Raw genomic sequence first — 25,752 nt, forward strand, 5'->3', positions numbered from 1 at the left:
CCAATTCACTATTCAATATAAAATAACAAACACAGTTGGGAGAAGCTGATATCACTGTATGTATCGACATGGCAGGTATCTTGCAAGGTGACAGAGTCCCTTACAAAAAGAGTTACCTTACCTAAATTGGGTTCATCAGTCAAAAATATATTTCAGATTAAAAATCTCAAAACTACTTTACACAATAAATTTCTTTTTTTTACGTGCAGAGACCTATTTCAAAATATAAACGCAGTTGACATATCATACCACTGAATTTTTTAATTGAGTGATTGGAGATGATGTAAATCCATATTCTCTCCCCCCACATTCCCCTGCTAAATGGTGGCCCAGTCAGAGATGTTACTCCGAGTAGTAAATAGTGGGCCAGTACAAGGGATAACTCCTTCCTGCTGAAGTGGAAGCAGCACATCACTTACAAAGTAAAAATGGATGATCCGAATGCTGATTATCTGCCACATTATCTGTTCCATATTGTTGCTTTCCATGTAGCCCAAGCTGTTTAGGCAGCTGCAAACTGTGATTTGCACTGCTGTGTAATGTGCCATTAACCAACCAAAGGGGCACTTTATTGAGAGCGAAAGTAAAGGCCTTCTTAACATAAGGGTAATTTGCATATTTTGCCTTCAGAGTCAGAAAACTGACAAATTAAATCTATGGGGATATTAAATGTGCATTATATATATTCAAATGAACTCTTTTGGGATGCTAAATACGCATTACATGTCGTTTTGAAACCCTCGAGGCCTAATTAAAGGGAGCATGCAGTGCATTACTTCATAATTTTAGAATAACTAGTTTTAAAAATTTTCCACTCTAGCTTGGGGATGGCATAAATGGCAAATAAGTTAGCTTTAGTATTGTATTTAACAGGTCTGTCACTATCAATTGCCTTTCTACTCGTCTTTCATCAGTTGAGAAAATGTATTTGGGGGTAAGGACTTAACAAGTGTAATTGGAACATTACCAGACAGTGCCAAGTGCAGAGCTGGCACTACTTAGTACTGACACTGCCCATACATGGCACAGGCTCAGGGGAAATCAGCTGTCAACAATCTTATACAGTTGAAGAAAATACTGATTATTTTTTTCTGGAGAATGCACTCTAAAATCCTGGAGCAATTAGAATCCTCCCTGATGTTGTCCAGCTTTGGGCTGGTGGTCTACATTTTTGAACAAAGAATTCTAAGAGTGCAAACTTAACACCAAGTCTTTAAAAAAAGAAGCTAATTTATTTGAATGCAGTGATTGCAGAATTAATGATTAAAGTTAGAAAGATCTTCTTTACAATCTGCAGACCAAACATCAGAACTCAAACTCTGATTGTCCAGTTATCGGACGTTTGGTGAACTGAGGAGTTTTGTGCAGTTGAGGAATATTTAGAGTTAATAAGAAATACGTCATTCATTTTTTGGAGAAAAAGGAAACACCTGAGAGAATCTTACTGAGGTCTGTAATCATTCCACATGCTAACTATATGACCATGTCATCTGTTAATGAATTCCATAAACAGGATGCAGAGCTCAGACCAGCTCAGGAGATTTCCTCGAACTTGAGGGTGTGTAAAATAAATACATTACTCCTGTGGAAGGTTTGCATGTGTCAAACCCTACTGAAATCTTTAGAGGTCTCAAAAAATGGCAAAGATCTGCCATCTTCTCACTTATATCTTGGACTGACCATCATCAGAAAGTGGTGAAATATGTTTACAAATATAGCAAGCCTGATGAATATTTCCTATCTTTTGGTGCCTAAGGCATAGTTTTTATACTTCTTGCTTGTGTTTCCCTCTGTTTATATTTCCCCTCCCTTTTCCACTACTTTTATCCCCTTTCTCCTCCGCTAAAGGCATTAGCCCCTTACTGGATATGATTCCACGGATCGCAGCTACAGACCGGGCAGGAATCAAACCTGTACAGCTTAACTACTCCCTGTCTAAACCCATTGAGCCATTAGAGGGAGTCCCATTTAATATTTTTCAAGTTTTCTCCTAAAATAATGAACATTTGTTTCAAAACCACAAAGCAGATTGCATTAATATTTTAAGTATAGCATATACAGGTACAGTGTCGAGAATCTCGAAGCCTCGGGAACGAGGCTGCTCCGGATTCTTGTATTTTCGGATTTCGGAATGTCTTAATGACGTCCCGAGTCCGGAAACGCCTGGGCCAAGGTAGGTAGCGGACGGGGAGGGGGAGCTCGAGTGGTGGTGGGGGGGGGGGGGGTTCGGCCTGAGGTGGGGGCGTCGGTGGCGGCCCGAGGCGGGGGTCCGGATTCCGGAACAGTACGGATTCCGGAACTCGGGATTCTCGACGCTGTACCTAAGATTTGCAAATAAGATGGCAAAGAGGAAACTTGCCTCATATGGATTGTTGATTTGCAAACCAGAAATTCCTTACATAAAGCTTTCTCTGATCATTATGCTAATACTATTCAGCATTATATTAATATTCCTGGTATCAGACGTTAATTCATGTGAAAACAGGACTTTTCAGAGATCCCTAGAAAGCTTGCTTGTATTAATGTTACTAGAACAGTGTTTGGCTTTGGAACAGACACATGTAGGTTCCTTAATTTTTAAATTATTATTTCTGATTTATTACACCACTGGAGATCTCTGTGAACAAGGAAATCAAGATAAAAGGAAATATCGTGATATCAATAAGGAGAAAAAATCTTCCTTGATACAGTTGATACGTTTCAAACTCTTTTTAACCAAACACACACACACACACACATACACACAGACACAAGCGCGCATACACGCACACAGACACACACATGCATACACACACACAGACACACGCACACACACACAGACTTACACACAGACACAAACACACACTCATCAATTTGTTTATTGAGATGAGTAAGAGCAGGAAGATGATTAAAAATACTGTTCAACAGAATTACTCATTAGTCAATATTTCGCAGTGAAACACCTAAAAACACTGAGAAGTGAGAGCTCTTGCATTGTCCTGATTAAAAGCATCTCCTGGTTGGTTCAAACATTAGCAGAGGCGTTGAAGCAAATTATCTGTCTGATCTCTCAATCATGGAAAGGAAGACCTACAGAGGAAGTAGGGAGAGAAAATTTGAAATAGTATACAAGTAAAATAAATGTTTTAAAAAATAATTTTTGTTGCTGTTAATGTTTCTGGGTTTTTATGTTAGAACTGTCTTTGGGGCCAGAGTCTCTGGCCCCTCCTGGATGCAAACTCCATGTGTGTCCACTGTGAACCAGATTATACCTTTGTCTACCGAATATCCAAACAAATATAGTGAGACTGTTCAGTTGAACAGAGAACCCTTGTCACTGTACTCCAGATGATCAGAATATATCCTTGTGACTTTGTCAGAGATTTGTATCTACTGCAGCCTGCAGAAACAGTGATCAGCAACTCTGGGTATGCTTGTGACCAGTGAGAGAGAATCAGACAAAAGGACTCATTTTCATCACAGTTACCCTGACAGCAAAGTGCTTCCTTTGCAGATTCACCCAATCCATTAGTTAGCTTTATAGTTTGTATTATTTTAGTGAATATCTGACTATCAAACGATGTAAGCTGAAGAGTAAGGCGCAAACCCTAATCGGTTAGGTTCTTCCAGAGTATATATACTTTTCTTAATCAGACTGTACTGTAATGACCTGATATGTAATTGAAAAGATGCATCTCAATTTGTTGTTTCTGTTCTTTATACAGTTACTGACTTCAGTGTCAGCGCACTAACAACAAATGACACCCGAGAAGCAAGAGGAGCGAATGTCCCCAAAATATCAGGGTTAGAACGAAGTCAGGAGAAAAATCAGGAGGGCTCCAAAGACCAGCTGCTTGTGCTTGCTGTGGCCAAGGAGCCTGTTCTTCAGGCTCAGACCCCACCCCAGCCCCAGTCCCAGGCCAAACTCTGCTCTCCATTTCCTGTGCAGACTCAGCTTACACAGCATCTGCCCCTGCCCCAGCCCCAGCCAAAGGCTCTACCACAATCCCAGAGTCCAGCCCAACCCCAATCCCAGCCCCTACTTCCATCCCAGCCCCTACTTCCATCCCAGCCCCAACCTGTATCTCTACCCCAACCTCAGCCTCAACCCATATCTCAGCCTCAAGTTCAAGCCCGGGCTCAAACACCTCAGCACCAACCACACCCTCACCCTCAGCCACCTTCTCCTGCACAGCCAGTTCTTCAAAGTCAGCTTCCATCTCGGCCAACATCTCGGAACCTCCCGCAGTCTCTGTCTGTATATAGCAGCAGCCTAAGTCTAAACAGCATAAGGTGAGTAATTGCAATGGTCTATAACTCTTCATATGTGTTTGGTAGATACTAAATGACCGGTGAGCAGTGAGAACATTACTTAAGCAAACACTGGTACCAATTTATAACTAACTCACTTTATACGCAGGTTAATTTTAATTGAATGCATGAATTACAATACTAGGTGCTGTCTCAATTGACTGACAATGGTGCTTGACAGCTGCAGTCCATTACACCCAACGGTGATGGAATCAGAAATGAATGCATACAACACGAGTGTGAGGAAAAATGATTGTAATTTCAAATTTAAATAACATTTATCTGACAACTTGATAGAATCAAATTTAGTTATAGATGACATTTTGTTATCCAAAGTCAAAAATTCAAATTTGGGCCTTCCAGTTTAGTGAAACTGGAAGCTTGATAGGTGATACATCAAATACTATGTGAACAACTTTACTCTCCCAATTTTGCCTCCTCCTCTCCTGACTCATGGTGTATGGTTTCAAGAGGCCAGTCTGCATATGTTGCTTATAGGCTGACTGCTGACAGTTATCAGTGGAAGACATTGCAATCCAGCCTGATCCTAACATCCACACACTTTCCAGCAGGTATCACTGGATAGCAATCAGGAGTGGGGAATCTGGCTGAGATGGTTACATTGACAGACATTGTTGATTTGAACTTGAGATCCTCCTAAATCTCCAATTGTTTATTATGCCTTTCAGCCTATGTAGACATGGAAACATGTCTTACAAGACACTTCAATTGTGGCAACAACTCTCCTTGAAATGCAACAATTGTACCTGTGATTTCATTACTGATTCAAAGATATTGCACAATTATTTTACATACATGATTCATAGTTAAATTACATTACAGCAGTGACTACACTTCAAAAGTATTTCATTGGCTGTAAAGCGCTTTGGGATGTCCTGAGGTCATGAATGGCGCTATATAAATGCAAGTCTGCCTTTTTCTTTCAGTGTTTGGGAGGGGAGAGAGAAGAATCATCCCTCCCCTATTACGTCCATGAATCACAGATTAATAAAAGTGTAGGATCAATAAATTGTAAATGAGAATGCAAGCGTTGGCAATGCTGTACGTGCCAGTATTGTGAAAATTGTTCATGAAATTTGTTTATGAATCTCATTGTGCTTTTCTTTTCTCTCTCTTTTCTCAGCAGCAGCAGAAGCAGCACTCCAGTCAAACCTCAAGCTCCTCCACAACACATTTCCCATCATCCTTCCACCCCAAGCTTTTCTTTGGCCCTTGCGGCCCACAATACTTCACATACTTTTACACCCAGTCTACAGCCTGCAAATCATTCGCATCATCCCACCATGTTTGCCCCCCATTCAGCTCTACCACCACCTCCTCCACTGACGTCAAGTGCACTTCAGGTTCAAGGACACCCTGCTGGGGCCGGGTATTCAGGTAAGGGACAAACTTGCCAGCAAACGCATGTAATGTATTAAAAACAGGAATGTAATTCCATATTTCTCCATCAATCCATACCATTCCTGTCATTACCATCCATGAATTTCCAAACAAAGGAACAAAAAAATCAAAATCCACTGGATTATCAACCCTTTAAATTCCATGGGTAGTCCTAGAGTAAATACAGTACAGTTTATATCCTTACTGCACAAATTTGCGATATCTTCAAGGGTATAAATTGTGTTGTGTGTCTACCTGATCCAATGATGACTTTTATGAACTTCATTACTTTTCCATGACTGGTTGTTTTATTTTATTCTGCAGTTAGTCAAAGTAAATTGGGTGTTGGCTTGTATTGATCAGTCAGAAAGCTTGCACATAATTGAAAGTGTCAGAATGTACCTTCGAAATGTTTCCAAAACATAATACTTGTGAAAGTTATGGCAGATTCAGATGTCCATCACCCTTTTAGACGATTTTAAATGGGCTCAGTGTTTACAATGTCTCCTAAAGGAAAAAAACGTACTCTACTCAAATGGTACATAATCCTTAATTTTCTGAAGCTTGATATCTGCATTAGCCTTGCTTATAGTTGTCCCAGTTAAGATGTTGTATGTTTTGAAACTCGTGGATAAAAGCAGCCGAGAAGCAGACATTTTGTTGCTGCCCAGTTGAAGCAGCCTGGAGACACTCATTGATCTCTTGAATCTGTCCTGTTTGCAGCGACGATTCGATGCTGGCAAAATCCAAGGTTCTCTAAACTGCTTGAAATTTCAATGCTGAAATGGGGATCCATTGTCTGACTTTAGAACCTCTGGAATTCTGTGCAAAAACATGCAGAATAGCGACTGGTTATTTCAGCTTGTGGAAATTGGCAGAATTTCTTGACCACCATTAGGAGCGAGTCTTATTTTGGAAAGGGTCCACATCTACATGGACATCTACATCTGCCATAGCTTTCAAAAGTATTATATTTGGACAAAGGGAAGGGGAGAAGCAACTGATCAGTTAGAAGTTAGTGAGCCCCACGCACATGTTGTTGGAGGTGAGGGTGAAAGGGGCAGGGGAAGAGTTTAAGGAAACAGGTAGTAGTGGAGAAGAGAAGCTAGGGGATTGATTATCTTTTATTTCAGATTCCAGCTTCCGCAGTATTTTGCTTTTGTATCAGGGATTATCTTTGTTCTCCAAGCTGATCGTGGCGTAGTGGACGGTTTTGGTGGAGGAGGGTGACGTCCGATAGCACTAGATGTGATCCAGCCAAATCTGGTGATGGTAGTCTAAACTAGTTGTGTATCACATATGGAGCTGGTCGAGTGTGGTCAGTGCTTCGATGCTGGGTATGTTCGCGAATACTGATGTTGGTGCATCTGTCCTCCCAGGGGATTTGCAGGATCTTGCGGAGACATCGTTGGTGGTATATCTCCAGCAATTTGAGGTGTCTACTGTATATGGTCCACGTCTCTGAGCCATACAGGAGGGCGGGTATCACTACAGCCCTGTAGACCATGAGCTTGATGACAGATTTAAGATCTGTTGGGCAGGCCACATTGTTCGCATGCCCGACACAAGACTCCGAAAGCATGCACTCTACTCAGAACTTCTCCACGGCAAGCGAACCCCAGGTGGGCAGAGGAAACGTTTCACGGACACCCTCAAAGCCTCCTTAATAAAATGCGACATTCCCACTGACACCGGAGAGTCCCTGGGCAAAGACTGCCCTAAGTGGAGGAAGTGCATCCGGGAGGGCGCTGAGCACCTTGAATCTCGTCGCCGAGAGCATGCAAAAAACAGGTGCAGGCAGCGGAAGGAGCGTGCGGCAAACCAATCCCACCCACCCTTTCCTTCAACGACTGTCTGTCTCACCTGTGACAGAGACTGTAATTCCCGTATTGGACTGTTCAGTCACCTAAGAACTCACTTTTAGAGTGGAAGCAAGTCTTTCTCGATTTCGACGGACTGCCTATGATGATGATGATGTATCATATATGCACCAGTCTGCACCCAAACCAATAATTAATGATCATACAATAAGTCTAGACTTTCAACTTGATACTAGAAGGTGGTTTAGACTGTGCCTTGGAGAATACAGGAAGCAAAGGCATGTGATCTTTTAATGCCTTAAATTGTTAACTGTACTTGTATAAGTGGATTCCGTCAATAAGTCAGCTGGTATGCCAAAATATAGTTCCTGTTGAAGATAGGGCGAACATTAACCTTTGGTATCATTTCAGTATGATGCACATGTAGTATAATGCCTCTTTTTGTCGAGTTGCAGTTAGTGATATCCAGATTTCAGGTCTAGCTTTGAGGAAACACAAGATCTGTTACCTCTGCAAAAGTTTCATCCAGGATTGAAGCATCATGTCATTTATGCAAATTACCATTGTGTGCTACTTGTATATCAAGATAGCGTTTTGGGATTATTTAGCTTGGTGATAATTGCTGGAGGTGAAATCCAAGGTGTAGGACCATCTGCATTTTCATTCATCCCATTGTCCGCCATCTCTTTCAGCTTTATCTTCTTCCATCGACAAAATAGCATCCTGTGCTGATGCTGAGCAACAGACTTTTAAATCTGCAGTTTGAACTGCATGTCTTTCAATGTCCCTAAACTGACAAATATAAGAGAGAATTCACTGCTAATTGTATGCTCTGATAATGTATTGAAGCTACATACTGCTGAAGGTAGACTTGAGTTTTGGTGCCTTAATGTAGATAATTAAGCTCTTCTTTTGCAACAAGTGCACCAGGCAAGACTGCTTGCATGTCAGACTCAATTTACCAAGCGCTACAAGAGGAGTCGTTGTACCAATTGGAATTAACTGCATCTACATGTGGTGGAGATTCACTCAATACTCAGGACCAACAACAATAGATCGGTAACAGGATTTATCAATAATATTCCTTAGACAACCAGAATCCATACTGACTTGAATTGACATACTGCCGCTGTCCACTCTTATTATGGGATTGTTGATGTTCTGTTCTGACATTGCGACTAAATGTGGACCATGTTCAGAGCTGGTTAGACGAAGGACTGCGGCACATGTTGCTGTTGTAACTGGCTGGAATTTAGTGATTATATTACTGGACCACCACGTTTCATCAGATGTGTCTGTAGAGATTTACATTAGGATGACTGACAGCACTTGGGGAGTGATTTTATTTCCTACATGGACAACATTCTGTGCCCTCTGCTGGGGGTAATTTTCACTGCAGCAATAACATGCACCATTTCAGTTGACTTGGCTACACCGGTTTTGTCATATTGTGATGCAGTTGGCACTTTGACGTTTATTGGATTGAAAGAGAGTCATTGCATAGTTTACACAGCGGTTAGTTAGATCAAGTGCTCTATCTAGTTCTAAACGTCCATCAGCAGTCTGCTCCTTTACCAGGCTCAACACTGCAAAATAGTAGATGATCTTTGTTTTGGTTGCCCAGTTGCATCCATGAAATTCTTCTTCTTAGGCAGTCCCTCGGAGTCGAGGATGACTTGCTTCCACATTAAAAATGAGTTCTCAGGTGACTGATGAGTCCGATACGGGACCTACAGTCTCTGTCACAGGTGGGGCAGACGGTGATTGAAGGGACGGGAGGATGGGGAGCTTGGGTTGTCACCCGCTCCTTCCGCTTTGCTTCCGCTTGCTCTCGGCGAAGAGACTCGAGGTGTTCGGCGCCTTCCCGGATGCTTCTCCTCCACTTTGTGCGGTCTTGGGCCAGGGATTCCCAGGTGTCATTCAAGAGAAATGCAGGGAACAGCACCAATCTCTGTACATGGCCATCTTTGACCTCACAAAGGCCTTTGACACTGTCACCCGTGAGGGATTATGGAGTGCCCTCCTCAAATTCGGCTGCCCTCAAAAGTTTGTCACCAAGTTTGTCACCATCCTCTGCCTGCTTCAGGATGACATGTAAGCCGTGATCCTGACCAGTGGATCCACCACAGACCCAATTCATGTACGGACCGGGGTCAAGCAAGGCTGTGTCATCGCACCAACACACTTCTCGATCTTCCTTGTTGCAATGCCTCATCTCACCCTCAGTAAGCTCCCCGCTGGATTGGAGCTAATCTACAGAACAAACGGGAAACTGTTCAACCTCCACTGCCTCCTGAAATTATATTTTGCTGCTTGTTGACATAAGTGTGTGGAAAAAGCATAAACACATTTGTTTTTGTGCCACTGAACCCATTAAAATGTGATTCATTCATAAGTTATATTTTTCTTCGGAGGGAAATGATCAGTTAGATCTTTCTGAGCCTTAGCATAGTTTGCATAATTTTGAGGCAACATGTTGAATATATCTTGCAACTGGCCACACCATAATGCAGAAGTGAAGCTGCCTTTTATTTATTCTGGATATGGTATCATGGGGCAGGATTCTTTGTTCTAGCCTTGATGTAGAGGGGGAACCTGAGATGATACAATGTTGGATTTGGCTCACTGGTAAATTGCTGGTCGATTCCTGGTGTCTGTCAGCAGGGGAAGGGGAGAGAGAATGGACCTGATAGCACTTTGGGGAGGAGTGAGGGGGATGGGTGGTGTGATATAATTTTTTACGATATCACAAACAACACACACTGCAAGATGGCTCCAATACATCATGTGACTCTTATTGTATTTACAGCAGCATTACCACAGTAGTCCACTAGATGGAGCAGTAGTACTAGGTGGAGTTTTATATTACAGGTGGGGAGTCACCCACATATGCCAGCATTTGTCTTTAATTTTCTCTGAAAACAATTAACTTTGGTGTTTTGTGATCTGGTTCCTGGAAGTGTATCTTTAGCCCCGATTTTAAGCCAACCCTGGCCAGTGAAAACAGGGTGGGATCAGTCAGGCGCCTGTTGTTCACCCCATCCACTGTACACCCGACCCGCTTTTATGCTCCAACTGTGACGGCGAAATGTTTACATTGGATTTTCCCATTCTAAAATGTTTATATATAGCATCCTATTATAAATGTTTATATTGGAAATTCCATTAGAAATGTTGTCACAAAAAGTGTTGCAGGAAGCTATGTTCATTGACAGGGAGTGCAAGCCATACACAAAATTTGTAACAGACATCTTCGCTTTCTGATACCTGATGTTGTATTTATACCGTCTTTGTGACAGTGCCGATGTTTCCTGTACAAACGTATTGCTGAATCTCATTACATGACCTTCACTGAATTGCAGTGTATGAAGCGTTTATTGAAAAGCAGTTGATACTAGACCACAGGAAACTTCCATCCATTCTGTACATTATATTGTGGTATTTAAGCAGTGCATGGCTCTTCACAATGTTTATCTATCTCCCATAGAACAAGAACTTCTGCGGCAAGAGCTGAACACTCGATTTTTGGCCTCTCAAAGCGCCGACCGAGGAGCCTCGCTGGGGCCACCACCCTACATGCGAGCAGAGTTCCACCAGCATCAACACCAGCATACCCACCAGCACACTCATCAGCACACGTTTGCGCCGTTTCCACACACCATCCCGCCAACGGCCATCATGCCAACACCTGCACCACCCATGGTGCGTACCCAAGGCAGAAATGTGAGGATAAGTAGAGAACAACAACTCTGTTCCCCTTATATCACTTGTACTATTCTGATCCATGTGAAGCACTGTAACTCTTCATTGTCGGCAGATTCAAACTGTTTGTACCAACCATTTTGTGTGCAATTACTAGCCAATCTTGAGAATTGGACCGTTAATACTTTGTGCTAATTGGAGCAATTTATAATGATCGTTTCATTCCCAGTTTTCTTCACATGTTTGTGCTGTTGTGAATTTAAGACCACAGCAGCGATTGTCTGACTGTGCATCTAACAGGGAGCCTCAGCTATTCTGAGTGCATGTTGGAAATTTGGACGTACATTGCGCATAATGTTCCGAGCATTGGTTTTAAATGTGAGGAAAATCAGGTACCCAAATTTCCAATCTGCGGTTCTGGCAGATGAGACTCCCTAGCAGAAAAGGGAGGTCAGAAAATTACCTGTCGAATGTCCTCACGAATTTCTGAGTTGCAAACAAGAAACAATTTATGTGCACACAAACAAGGCACCTGATAAGATGATTGAGGTCCAAACATATTTTGTGCAGTAATGCAACCTCAGTATCGAAAAAGATCTTTTGTACATTGAGGCGGCATCGTTGCCATAGTAGCAGATCTTTGCTGCCATAAATTGTTACCACTGTTTGCATCTTGAATTTCTCTGCAAGACAGCACCAAGCTTTTGTATGTAAAATCCCATAAATTCTCTGCATTGGAAGAGCTGCAAAATATCTTGGCACCGGACTTGAAGAGATGAGAGTGGCAGAGAAGTGGGAGGGCTGATACTCAGGCTTCACCAGGAGCCAGTTATGGGTTTGATTTCACATAACATGACACTCAGATTTGCCTTCTGTGGTAGATGTGAACTCTGTCAGTTCATTTCTGGCTCCTGTAATAGGCGGGGCGGGGTGGGTGGGGAGGAGTGCACGAGGCTGACATGGTTGTCTCACAATGACAGCATTGGCAGTGATCATAAAGACATTTATGCTGTTGGTGGTCTTGGCCTCCTAACTGAATGAGACGGAAATGTTAGAGGCACTTACAGAAGAAAGGAGGTGGATGAGGAAATTCAAAATGAAGAACTTGCAAAAGTGAGTCACTCTTATTGTGACAGTCTTATCCTTGGGTTATATTTCACCACTGAAATAAGCATGTGGTTATTGGTAGAGCTCCAATGTGTCACTCAGAGAGAAGCTGTGATTTGTATCCCAGCTTCAACTTCCCTTTGCATTCTGCTCTTCTGTGTGACTGAGTAAGGCCATTTCTCAGCTCGGCCAGACTGCTTAGTGGAGTGAACCAACTCGGGAGGAGGGGGGGGCGGGAAATCATGAGGGATACAAGAAAGCTCACCTCTAGGCAACTGAGGTGGGAATTTATAGATGGAGACCATAGGTGGAAAGGCATGAAAGAGGGATAAAATGTGGCTAAAATAATTATAGGGCAACGGTAGGCCTCCCTGCCCCATTTCTCTTCATTTTTAGCCTCCAGGATATACAGTGGAGAAAAGATTAGCCCAGAATTTCTTCATTAGACACTGTCAGCTTGGCTCAGATGATAGCACTTTCCCCTCTGAGTCAGAAGGTTGTGGGTTCAAGCCGCACTCTAGGATTGAGCGGTATGGAGGGAATGCTGCATTGTTGGGGGTGCCATCTTTCGAGTAGTGAATTAACCTGAGGCATCATCTGCCGATTCAGGTCGATGGAAAAGATCCTGTGGCAGAGAGTTCTCCTGGTGTCCTGGCCAGCATTCTGCTGTCAGCCAACACCAGCTAAAACAGATGAACTGGTCACTTACCTCATTGATCTTTGCCAGACCTTGCTTTGTGCCAAAAAACATCAGTGACTGCACATCAGTTGTAATTCATTGGGCATGAAGAGCTTTGAGACATCCTGCAGATGGGATAAGATGCTATATAAATGCAAATGTGTTCATTCCCAAAATAGAAATAAGATCACTGCAACAATTTAGTAATTATTTGGTTCAGAGACTTCACTCTAAATAGAGTCATGTCCAGTTAGTATAAAACTTAAATTTAGCGTGTTTTTAATTATGCTTATAGCTGCTAGTCACGGCTGGTTTTACAAATACAAGAATGGCAATATGGGTGCCTCTTGCAGAGACTTAGTCCAAATAGTTTAATTGCCGTTATATACTTTATTCATCTTTTCCTCCATGGTTTAGAACATTTGTATTTATTACAGTGTTGAAGACACGGTATCCCTTTCTGTTATTCTAAAGGGGCAAAAACTGAGCGTCTGAGGGCCCGAGATTGATGCACTCACCACCCACTGCCGCCGACATTCCTCCTCGGGATCCGCCCAGTGCCAGTTTCGATCTGGTCTGGAGCGGGCGGGAGGGGAGAGCCACCGGGAACCGCCCGCTGGCGTTAGCGGACGGCCGAGTGGCATAAGTGGACTCCTCCCCTCCGAGATGCCAAATTGGTGCGGGCGGGAGTCGGCGGGAGTCGGTGCCAGAACGGGGGTGGGCCGCTGCGAGGAGGCTGGTCTGCCCCCGACGGTAGGTATGAAGAGCTGAAAAAAAAGGTGAGTAAACATTTTTTTCTTTACAGGGACTTACCTGGATGGGGTCCCCTGAAGGTGTTCCGATGTTTTTTTTTTAACGCTTTTTCTTTTCAGGCCTTCGACCCTCCGTGGGCCCGACTCCATCCTCGGTGGCACTTGGGCGGCAAGCGCCTTTTCCGCCGAGAATGAGCGCTCCTGCCCAGATTGGAAGCGTAAGTCCCTCATTTGCCACTCACTGCCCTTTGCAGGACCTTTTTGATGAAAACCCTGCCCAAAGTACCGTCTGGTACATCGGCGGTCCTTTGGGAGGCACTTGAGCGGGCGGGGCCCTTCACCAAATTCGGGCCCAGAGACTTGACCTATTTATTCTGAGGCTGAAGAAATGTAAACCGATAATCCACGACAATGCGCAGGTTATACTGGACACTCGTTATGTGTAGCACTGTAACAAATTGTGCATCACTGTTTAAACCCACTTTTTAAAACAGCCGACACAGAACTCAGTGAGGAGATCAGTAACATTTGGACGGTTAAATTGAGTCAGAGCAAGGAAAAGGAATGCAGTCTCCCTAAGTTTTGAACTTGAAATGGTATACATTTATGTGGAAGTCAAATTCCTGTCTGGTCTGACATTGTTACGTCGCATTACCATGCTAACCCCTTGGATTGCAGGATATTCCCCTTGGCTTTGAAGGGACCAGGCCGATCTTCCTCATGATGCTTTGAAGATGAAAATAAGTTGGTCTGAATGTTGTTTCTGAATTTTTACACTGTCATTTTATAATCTACAAATTCCTGGGGAAGTTGTTTCTGAGCATCGTCCAACTCCTGAATGTATTTCTGTCACATATAAGGGCGATATTCTGTTAAAAATAAACTGTGCAGGGTCTGATGGAGCTTCACACTGCCCATGGGTTTGCACCCCATGAGTTTCCATGTGATGAGTTCTTCTCTGGATTGCTGTTGAGGAGGAGAGAGGCGGTGATGGGAGGCCAGGCACTGTCCTTCAGGGAGAGGAAATGACACGGGCACGTCACCTTAAAGAAAAAAACTTACAGAAGCCAGACCAGGAGTGGGTGGAGGCGTGAAAGAAGTTGGCCAGATTGTGATGAAGAGACCATGAAATGGAGAAGGGATGAAGGAAAATAGCATTCCTTTCTCTGCAAAAATAAATTCTCTGGCCTTGGGTTTCTACTTTTGCATTTCTGCCCATTAAAGTGAATAGACAAAAAGTTGTACACTGGCGAGCACAGAAGCAGAAAACCCTGGCCTGCATATCAATTATATCCCTGAATGTATTTTGTCTTTTATATTTTTTAACAGAATGTCGATCTAAGATCTCATGAAATACAAAGCGTTTGCACAGTGCAGACTATGGACCTGTGTTATGATATATAAGATGTTGTCCAGGAGCTGGATTTATTTTATTGCGCGTGGATTGTAATATCTGACACTTGTGGCTCCGGTTCGGTGTGATGGATTGTTTTTGAACAGCAGAACTTGAATTGCCATGGCAACGAGAATGAATCTGTGTAAACAGACCATAACTTGTTTTACTTGCTTTGATTCCTTTGCAGTTTGACAAATACCCAACAAAAGTTGATCCCTTCTACCGACACAGTGTGAGTGAACTCACCATTACACCAAGCTTGCTCCAGCCATAGACAACCCTTGAAGCACTGTGTTAATTGAAGCTTCAGTGTGATAACTCGAGCTTCATGGTTCATGCATGAACACCCCAAAATGTAAAAGAAAATCGGGTTGTTAGCGGGCGGATGCTTTGTATTGATGGCCCTCGTGCACGTACTCTGTTTGTAATACTTCCAGTGTAGTGCAGATGTGGCAAAGTTAGATTGGAAGTTGGCATAAATGCACTATTCCCATTTAAGCTGCAGTATGAAGTCATGCCAGCCACAGGCACTGAGACTAGCCTGGTGAACAAAACACTATTTTCTGGTGAAGCAAAATACTTGATTTACTGTTCATGTCCCTAAAGTCTTTTGGTCTTTTAGCATTTAGTGCACTTGGAGTTGAATGACAGGATGTTAAGGGGAAAACTTTATTCAGAACATTCAGTATCAGCGTGCTTGTTGAAATCTGTGCGGAAATTACTGCTTAACTCTAGTTTTTGTCGATTATTTTATATTATCTCCCTCCTCTCAGGCCACCTAATGTCACATGACATAGCCTGTCTGAGATCATGAAGAGCAAATGTGATCCCAGGTACCTGACAGTGTCTCTCTCTGCACTCGTCTAAGAGGAAGCGTGAGAGACAGCTGCAGCGGGGGGGGCGAGGGAGTAGTCGATGAGCGGGGAACGTTGTCTGGTTAAATCTAATTTTGCTTTTCCTCCCTCCCTTTTTATAGAAAAGCATCTCACTCAGATCCGAGAGAGCTGAGACCCATAACTCATTGTGTGCAGAATGTAGCACATCTCTGCATCCCTTTCAATCCTGTTTTTAAACCATTTCTACTTATAGCTACTTTTCAGGCTCATTTCACCAATATAGCCATCAGATTTGTGTTAATCAAGGCTTTCAGAGATGCAACTCCCTTGCAGGAACTGGCGATCACTTTCCCTTCTGATTTCCAGTGTTGTCACTGAATGGTGAATCATTATATTGTGTAAAACCACAGACTCCGCAGTCTGACTTTTAGTTCCTCTGTCATTGAAGTTTCCTCTTGTGTCTTTCTCGGGTCTCAAGTGGCGCAAACAAATTTAACTTGTCAGAAGTCAAATAAACACTTGAGATAGACGCCAGGATTCTTTATTTTCTATTTATGTTTAACCCTTGGAGTACCAGCTAATCCAGGGATCCTGTGCTTCTCCGACCAGCTACTTCATGATTTCAGCATATGCACAGTGAAACAAACCCTAATACTCCAGCAATGCTGCTAGATATCACCGATATTAGTCTTCTATCACAAATATAAACGCTTAAAAGATTTTAAATAACCAAGTGTTGAGACCCTGCTTCTATTTTGCCTCTCGGCTGTACAGAGCAGGAAGATCCCAGGTTTGATCTAGCTAATCTCAGCAGAGTGGCTGTAGATGCACTGAAGTTGGCCTCAGTAGCCCTGGATTAGGGAGGGTTCATGTTCCGATCTCCAGCCAACAGCCCCTGCTGGAAATTCATATGTCTTGACGTCAGTTGATTACAGCAGCAGGCTCAACTGCACTGCAGAGGGGCAGGTCTGCCTCAAAAAGGCCCACCATTCTCTCCGGCACCTCCTGCAACGCTGCATCCTTGATGGTTGCAGTCTCACACTTTGGTCTTGCTTTCAGCCCTTGAGTATCACGACGGCTTTAAGGCACCAGTAGCCCTTTAAAAGCTGCTGGTGCCCGAAGATGCGCACTTTTGCTTTGTGTGCTGTGCAAAGCAGCTGAGCGCATATCGAACTACCGGCGTCTGCAGCAACACTTCTGCTCCTTCAATGCCAGGGCCACGTTATCAGCCCCAGACACTACCTGAACTTAATTAACGGTAAAATAAGAAAAACAGAGTCCAGCTGGAGTTGATTTGGGTCAGGGCCAACAGAAAGTCTCTTTCTAATGGAGCACTGGATACGGAGTGCAAGGGAAAAATACATGGTTTGCCCAAAATGTTTACAATTAAATTTTGAAGATTAGTAAGTGACCAAAAATGAAAGGGGAAGAAAACCAAAAAAAACATTATTGGAAGCCACTTAATGGCCCAATAAAAAGTTGCCACATTTGAATTCTGTAGTCTTTCAGAATGACAGTAATTGGACCAGCAAATTAGGCCAACATTTTCGATGCACATTGATCTCAGTAAGTGCATGTTTGATTTGGAGGAAAGTAAACTTTTATACAAGTAAATGCCCGAGGTTCCCATGTGGCTTATTGGATAAATGCACCGCCTATGTGCTGCTGAGCCATACAGGCCAGCAAGATCCCAGGTTTCAGCCCCAGTCCCTGCTGACTTGGCTGTTGGATCTCTGAGAGCTAGCCATTGGGCTGAGAAGAAGAAAATCAGGTAAGGTTCATGCTGCTAGTTGCTGTTCAATGGATTCTGCTAGAAATAAGTGAGGGAAAGATTGGGCTCCACTACCTTGACTTCCAGGGGAGAATTACCTGCCAACACTCACTGAAGGCTCATACAGGAAGATTAGAAACATAGAAAATAGATGCAGGAGTAGGCCATTTGGCCCTTTGAGCCTGCACCACCATTCAATAAGATCATGGCTGATCATTCCTTCAGTACCCCTTTCCTGCTTTCTCTCCATACCCCTTGATCCCTTTAGCCGTAAGGGCCATATCTAACTCCCTCTTGAATATATCCAATGAACTGGCATCAACAACTCTCTGCAGCAGGGAATTCCACAGGTTAACAACTCTCTGAGTGAAGAAGTTTCTCCTCATCTCAGTCCTAAATGGCCTGCCCCTTATCCTAAGACTGTGTCCCCTGGTTCTGGACTTCCCCAACATCGGGAACATTCTTCCCGCATCTAACCTGTCCAGTCCCGTCAGAATCTTATGTTTCTATGAGATCCCCTCTCATCCTTCTTAAACTCCATTGTATAAAGGCCCAGTTGATCCAGTCTCTCCTCATATGTCAGTCCAGCCATCCCTGGAATCAGTCTGGTGAACCTTCACTGCACTCCCTCAATAGCCAGTTTAATGGAGGGCTGCTAACATCTGTGGAATTGGGCCTTGGCATCTGGCAATGGCTTCAGGAGAGGCGGGAAGGACATTGGAGAAGAAAAGCTGAAGAACACCCTTTTCAACAAATATGATCTGACACATATGCACATATATTATTACGTAGGTATTTCTGGTGATTGGATTTTGGCGAGAACTGCTGAAGCCTGTTAATGTGGGTGGCCTGTTTATCCTGGAAAGCCATCAAAGGATACTGACCATCATTCCTGAAAGTAAACGATCATGCTTACTTGTTAAGGGAAGATCGTGTCTGACTAACCTGACTGAATTTTTGAGGAGGTAACCAAGAGGGTCGATGAGGGTAAAGTGTACGATATAGTATTTATGGACTTTAGCAAGGCTTTTGAAAAGGTCCCGCATGGTAGACTGGTCATGAAGGTTAAAGTCCATGGGATACAGGGCAAAGTGTCAAGTTGGATCCAAAATTGGCTTGGAGGTAGGAAGCAAAGGGTAATGATTGATGGATGTTTTTGTGACTGGAAGGATGTTTCCAGTGGGGTTCCGCAGGGCTCAGTACTAGGTCCTTTGCTTTTTGTGGTATATATCAACGATTTAGATTTGAATATAGGGAATATGATTAAGAAGTTTGCAGACGACACTAAAATTGGCTGTTTGGTTGATAATGAAGAGGAAAGTCATGGGCTGCAGGAGGATATCAATCTACTGGTCAGGTGGGCAGAGCAGTGACAAATGGAATTTGATTCAGAGAAGTGTGAGGTGATGCACTTTGGGAGAGCTAATAAGGAAAGGATATATACATTAAGTGTAGATGAACAAAGGAACCTTGGAGTGCTTGTCCACAGATCCCTGAAAGAATCCCTGAAAGAAGCAGGCCAGGTGGATAAGGTGGTTAAGAAGGCTTGCCTTTATGAGCCAAGGCATAGAATATAAGAGCAGGGTGGTTATGCTTAAATTTTATAATACTTTGGTTTGGCCACAGCTGGAGTATTGCATGCAGTTCTGGTCACTATTATAGGAAGGACGTGATTGCACTAGAGAGGGTGCAGAGGAGATTTACTAGGACACTGCCTGGAATGGATAATCTTAGTTATGAGGAGATTGGATAGGCTGGGTTTGTTCTCATTGGAACAGAGGAGGTTGAGAGGAGACCTTATTGAGGTGTACAAAATATTGAGGGGCCTGGACATAGTGGATAGTAAGGGTCTTTTCCATTGGTGGAGGGGTCTTTTACGAGGGGGCATAGTTTTAAGGTGGTTGGTGGAAGGTTTAGAGGGGATTTGAGGGAGGGCTTCTTTACGCAGAGGGTTGTGGAGATCTGGAACTCGCTGCTTGGAAGAATGGTGGATGCAGAAACTCTCACCACTTTTAAGAGATGGATGGATGGATGGGCACTTAAAGTGCAATAACCTGCAGGGTTACGGACCTAGAGCTGGTAATTGGGATTAGACCGGATGACCTTTTGTTGGACAGAGCAGATATAATGGTAAGTACTGCAGGGAATAGAATATGGCCAGGGTGATCTCCTGGACTAGTTTCGATTGCCTGGCTGGGTTGGAGAGGAATTTTCCCAGATTTTTTCTCCCTAAATTGGCCTGGGTTTTTATCTGATTTTTGCCTCTCCCAGGAGATCGCATGGCACCGGTTGGGGTGGAGTGTTGAATGTTTCAGTGTAAGGGGTGTCGCAGTTGTGGTGAGGCGGACTGGTTGGGCTGAGTGCTCTTTGTCTTTCCATCATTGTTCGTAGGTTTATATGTAATCTTTAGGGCTGTCGACCGAAAGCCGTGTGGCTCTTTGTCGGCCTGAGCGGACACGATGGGCCGAAATGGCCTCCTTCTGCGCTGTAAACTTCTATGTTACTATGATGAACTGGGCAAAAAGGATCAAGAGACCAGAAGTTGTGATCCAAAATAGATGGCAGATGCATCCTTCATCCTGCACAGGTTAAAGGTCAATAGTTACCATTAAAATTTCTTTTTGCCAAACCATCCTCATTTGAATGACCCGCTGTTGCAAAATATTTTCAAGCACTCTTTTGCTGTCCTGAGTTAAGTCGCAAAGAAAGCTTAAATCATTGCAAATAACACGGATCTGGGATAAATATGTTCTCATGTCTTGCCTGTTTCCCTTGTAAGTGCAGCAAAAAGTATAAACAACAGCTTGTCTGCTGACAACACAGACTTCACTCCAAGAAATGCATACTTTCAGGAAAAATATAACCAGACGTCATGATAATTAATATATCAAGATAATTACTCTCCTGTCAAAAAAAAAGAAATGGTGAATTCATACTGCAGCTAAAGGACGGAACAATGGAACAATAAAACCAGCTTAACTTTGAATTGTCCATTTTCACCAGAGCCAAGGCACAGGAGGAGACGGTTTCCAATTCGACTTCAAAGCACCACCTGCTGCTCATCACTGAAAGCATTGTGCATTTTAATTCACACCAGAGTCTTGCCTTAAGAAACCGTATCCATTCTGATGATTTAAACAGCCTGGATATCAAAGGCATATGAAAATTCCCTTGAACTAATCACAACACTCAGAAATGTAAAGGCTACAATCTATTAAATATAGTTTCATGGACTGAATCCAATCAAACTACCATTTTTACTTGCATTCCTACACAGCTTCTGGCACCCAGTATGAATGTTTTAAAGAAAATGTAAGCGTTGTGATTGCTGAAGTATTTTAAATGATTTATTGAGTACAAACGATGTCTGATAGCTTTGAACTGAGGCCTATGGAGCTTATGTAAAGCAACAGGTATTCCTTATGAATATGCTGAGGCTCAATTTGGACATACTGAGCATGCAGGAAGGATTATGTCCATAAATTGCTGATAATGACATGACAGGTGTTGAACAAAAAAAGAAAATGGCACATTGAATTGTAGCCCACCTTGGCTATCAAAAGGGGCATGGTCCCTTTCATTCAGTATAGACCTGATTGGATCGCCGTTTGTGTAAATAGGGTTGGAGTTGGTGCTGTGTTTAATTTGTAGGCTGAAGTGCAGGATTTTGGGGGCCCACATAAAGTTTTGATAGAACTAGTGCTCTTTATATACATTCTGTTGCTTGTATCAAGACTGGGCGTTTTCTTTTTGGATTGAGAAGCCAAGGAGTAGATGAAAAGATACAAATAGTGAAATAAGAACATTGCTGTAACTGCATAGTAGGTCAGTGGCCATCTGTAAAGAGGAAAAGCTGTTTTAATGTTTAATGTTTTGGGTGTGCATGCATCATCAGAACATACTTTTTTTTAGATGTAAACAGTGGTCAGGGGACATTAAGGTTGGGTTTAAAAATGTATGTCTATCCAGGAGAATGGAAGTCTGAGGCAGGCCACAACTTTCCAAGTTTGGAAGTCCTGGGAATGAGTGGGTCATGGTAGGAGGATAGTATGGTGAGGCTCGATTTAGACATACTGAGCATGCAGGGAGGATTATGTCCATAAATTGCTGCTAATGACATGACAGGTGTTGAACAAAAAAAGAAAATGGCACATTGAATTGTAGCCCACCTCGGCTATCAAAAGGGGCATGGTCTCTTTCATTCAGTATAGACCTGATTGGATCGCCGTTTGTGTAAATAGGGTTGTTGTAAGCCTGAGATCACACTTAACCGACAGTGCTTCAAGGGTTTTTAAATCATTGCTGTGAGCTGCTCTTTGACTGTGCTGCGATCATTGGTATTCCCACAGCAGAGCTGCTTTCCCACTTCATTTTCAAATCTCTTGCATCTAAAGCTTTGCTTGGTCATTGGTGTGCTTCCGTGCAACACACACACTCTGATAAGTTGCTGTTCAGCTGCAGAGCTTAAAAGTAGTAACAAAATAAAGCAAGTTATCAGTGAGTGAGAATGAATGACTGCAGAAAGTTAACGAGCCAGTGCTCTCAAACAGAGACCGGTCTTCCACTTCTGTGGCTGAATGTTCCACTCATAGGATCAAATAGAAAGGAACATTTTACAGAATCGAGAACCTTTGTGCAGATTCAACCACTTAAAATATTTTTCACTGTACAGGTGACTCCCCTAACCTTATGTATCTTAACTCCATAGAATGGAACTTAGGAGAGGTGAGATATCCTTCCCCCACAGGCACACACTTTTCCCAGTCTCCAGATGAGCAGAGACCACCTTGCTGGAATTTTCTGTATAGGCCTATTATTCATTGGAAAGTCTCCAAATACATGAACATTTAAAATTATTTTTATATCTAGTGTTTTTCTTTTACGAAATTCCAATTTTTTCAAGTAGTAAACATTTACTAGGGCAGTCAGAAATATCAAGCAAATTGTTATAGAAGTTTACCTTTTGCCTGTAATCAATTTTTTTTTTATTCGTTCACGGGATGTGTCGCTGGCAAGGCCAGCATTTATTGCCCATCCAGAATTTCCTTTGAGAAGGCGGTGAGCTACCAGAGGGCAGTTAAGAGTCAACATTGCTGTGGGTCTGGGGTCGCATATAGGCCAGACCGGGTAAGGGCGGCAGATTTCCCTCCCTAAAGGACATTAGTGAACCAGATGGGTTTTTACAAACACCATTACTGATACTAATCCTTGAAGAGATTACTGGAAGTATTCCTCTTTAAAGATGAGAAGATTCACACTGTGTAGAATATGACATTTAACTGCAAGCATTGACCATTACTTAGCACTAGCAGATTGGTATGGATTCCTTAGAAACATAGAAACAGAAATTTACAGCGCAGAAGAAGGCCATTTCAGCCATTCGTGTCTGCGCCGGCCGACAAAGAGCCACACAGCCCTTGGTCAGCAGCCCTAAATTTCACATCTAAACCTATGAACAATAACTGAAAGGCAAAGAGCACCCAGCCCAACCAGTCCGCCTCACACAACTGCGACACCCCTTATACTAAAACATTCTACGCTCCACCCCAACCAGAGCCATGTGATCTCCTGGGAGAGGCAAAAACCAGATAAAAACCCAGGCCAATTTAGGGAGAAAAAATCTGGGAAAATTCCTCTCCGACCCATCAAGGCGATCGAAATGAGTCCAGGAGATCATGCTGGCCGTATTCTATTCCCTGCAGTATTTACCATTATATCTGTGCCATCCAACAAAAGGTCATCCAGTCTAATCCCAATTACCAACTCTAGGTCCATAACCCTGCAGGTTACTGCACTTTAAGTGCCCATCCAACCATCTCTTAAAAGTGGTGAGGGTTTCTGCATCCACTACTTTTCCAGGCAACGAGTTCCAAATCCCCACAACCCTCTGCGTAAAGAAGCACCCCCACCAAATCCCCTCTAAACCTTCCACCAACCACCTTAAAACTATACCCTCTCGTTATAGACCCCTCCACCAATGGAAATAGGCCCTTACTCTCCACTATGTCCAGGCCCTTCAATATTTTGTACACCTCAATGAGGTCTCCTCTCAACCTTCTCTGTTCCAATGAGAACAAACCCAGCCTATCCAATCTGTTCTCATAACTAAGATTCTCCATTCCAGGCAGCATCGTAGTAAATCTCCTCTGCCCTTCTCTAGTGCAATCACGTCCTTCCTATAATATGGCGACCAGAACTGCACGCAGTACTCCAGTTGTGGCCTAACCAAAGTATTATACAATTTAAGCATAACCTCCATGCTCTTATATTCTATGCCATGGCCAATAATTGCAAGTATTCCGTATGCTGCCTTAACCACCTTATCCACCTGGCCGCCTGTTTTCAGGGATCTGTGGACAAGCACTCCAAGGTCTCTTTGTTCCCTATACTTTTCAGTGTCATTCCATTTAATGTGTATTCCCTTGCCTTGTTAGACCTCCCCAAATGCATCACCTCACACTTCTCTGAATTAAATTCCATTTGCCACTACTCTACCCACCTGACCAGTAGATTGATATTCTCCTGCAGCCCATGACTTTCCTCTTCATTATCAACCACACAGCCAATGTTAATGTTGTCTGCAAACTTCTTAATCATATTCCCTATATTCAAATCTATATCGTTGATATATACCACAAAAAGCAAAGGACCCAGTACTGAGCCATGCGGAACCCCACTGGAAACATCCAGTCACAAAAACATCCATCAATCGTTGTCGTTTGCTTCCTATCTCCAAGCCAATTTTGGATCCAACTTGACACTTTGCCCTAGATCCCATGGGCTTTATCCTTCCTGACCAGTCTACCATATGGGACCTTATCAAAAGCCATGCTAAAGTCCATATATACTACATCGTAGGCACTACTCTCATCAACCCTCTTGGTTACCTCCTCAAAAAATTCAATCAGTTTAGTCAAACACAATCTTCCCTTAACAAATCCATGCTGACTGTCCCTAATTAATCCTTGCCTTTCCAAATGCAGATTTATTCTGTCTTTCAGGATTTTTTCCAATAATTTTCCCACCAGTGAAGTTAGGCTGACAGGCCTGTAATTACTCGGCCTATCCCTTTCTCCCTTCTTAACCAAGGATACTACATTAGCAGTCCTCCAATCCTCCGGCACCATGCCCAGATCCAAAGAGGACTTCGCTCAACAGCCTGGGGACTTAGCTACTTTCAAAGCTGCTAAACCCCTTAATACTTACTCACTCACTGTATTTATTTCATCCAGAATATCACACTCCTCCTTCATAGCAGTATCTGCATTGCCCCTTTCCTTTGTGAAAACAGATGCAAAGTATTCGTTGAGAACCGTACCAACATCTTCCATCTCTACACAAAGATTACCCTCATGGTCTCTAATAGTTTACCCTCTTACTCTTAATATATTTATAGAACATCTTAGGGTTTTCCTTAATTTTACTGGCCAAGAATTTCTCGTGCTCTCTCTTAGCATTCCTAATATCCTTTTTAATTTTGCCTCTTAACTTTCTATATTCCTCTAAAGATTCTATAGTATTTAGCTGTTGGTCCCTTTTTTTCTTAATCCTCCCCTGTAAGTCCCGAGATATCCTGGGGCTCTAGAATTATTTTTCCCAGCCGTTTTCTTTAAGGGCACATGTTTGGCCTGAATTTTCCGGATCTGCTCCTTGAATGCCTCCCACTGTTCCGACACTGATTTACCTACAAGTCGCTGTTTCCAGTCCACTATGGCCAAATCACTCCCTAACTTAGCAAAATTAGCTTTTCCCCAATTCAGAACTTTTATTCCAGGCCTATTCTTGTCCTTATCCATAACCAACTTGAATCTGACTGAATTATGGTCACTGGCACCCAAGTGCTCTCCCACTAATACCCCTTCAACCTGCCCAGCTTCATTCCCCAAAAGTAAATCCAAGACCGCTCCTCTCGTGTTGGGCTTGCTACATACTGACTAAAAAAGTTCTCTTGAATGCATTTCAAGAATTCCTGGACTCGGGCATTTTTTTTAAACGGTA

The 25,752-nt window shown here is 43.0% G+C and overlaps 1 protein-coding gene across 2 annotated transcripts in view; it reads left to right on the forward strand.

Annotated features, from left to right (window-relative positions):
• auts2a (activator of transcription and developmental regulator AUTS2 a) overlaps window positions 1-25,752 on the forward strand; it is a 1,264,571-nt gene that overhangs the window by 1,190,356 nt on the left and 48,463 nt on the right. The window contains exons 7-10 of one of the 2 annotated variants that reach the window (XM_070857211.1): window positions 3,705-4,272; window positions 5,438-5,688; window positions 10,999-11,234; window positions 15,335-15,379. In XM_070857211.1, coding sequence (XP_070713312.1) covers window positions 3,705-4,272; window positions 5,438-5,688; window positions 10,999-11,234; window positions 15,335-15,379 — 1,100 coding nt within the window. Of the gene's footprint in view, window positions 1-3,704; window positions 4,273-5,434; window positions 5,689-10,998; window positions 11,235-15,334; window positions 15,380-25,752 lie in introns of both variants that reach the window. The other variant, XM_070857212.1, reaches the window with a different exon arrangement.

Source organism: Pristiophorus japonicus, chromosome 16 (genome assembly GCF_044704955.1).
Source record: "Pristiophorus japonicus isolate sPriJap1 chromosome 16, sPriJap1.hap1, whole genome shotgun sequence".
Lineage (NCBI taxonomy): Eukaryota > Metazoa > Chordata > Chondrichthyes > Pristiophoridae > Pristiophorus > Pristiophorus japonicus.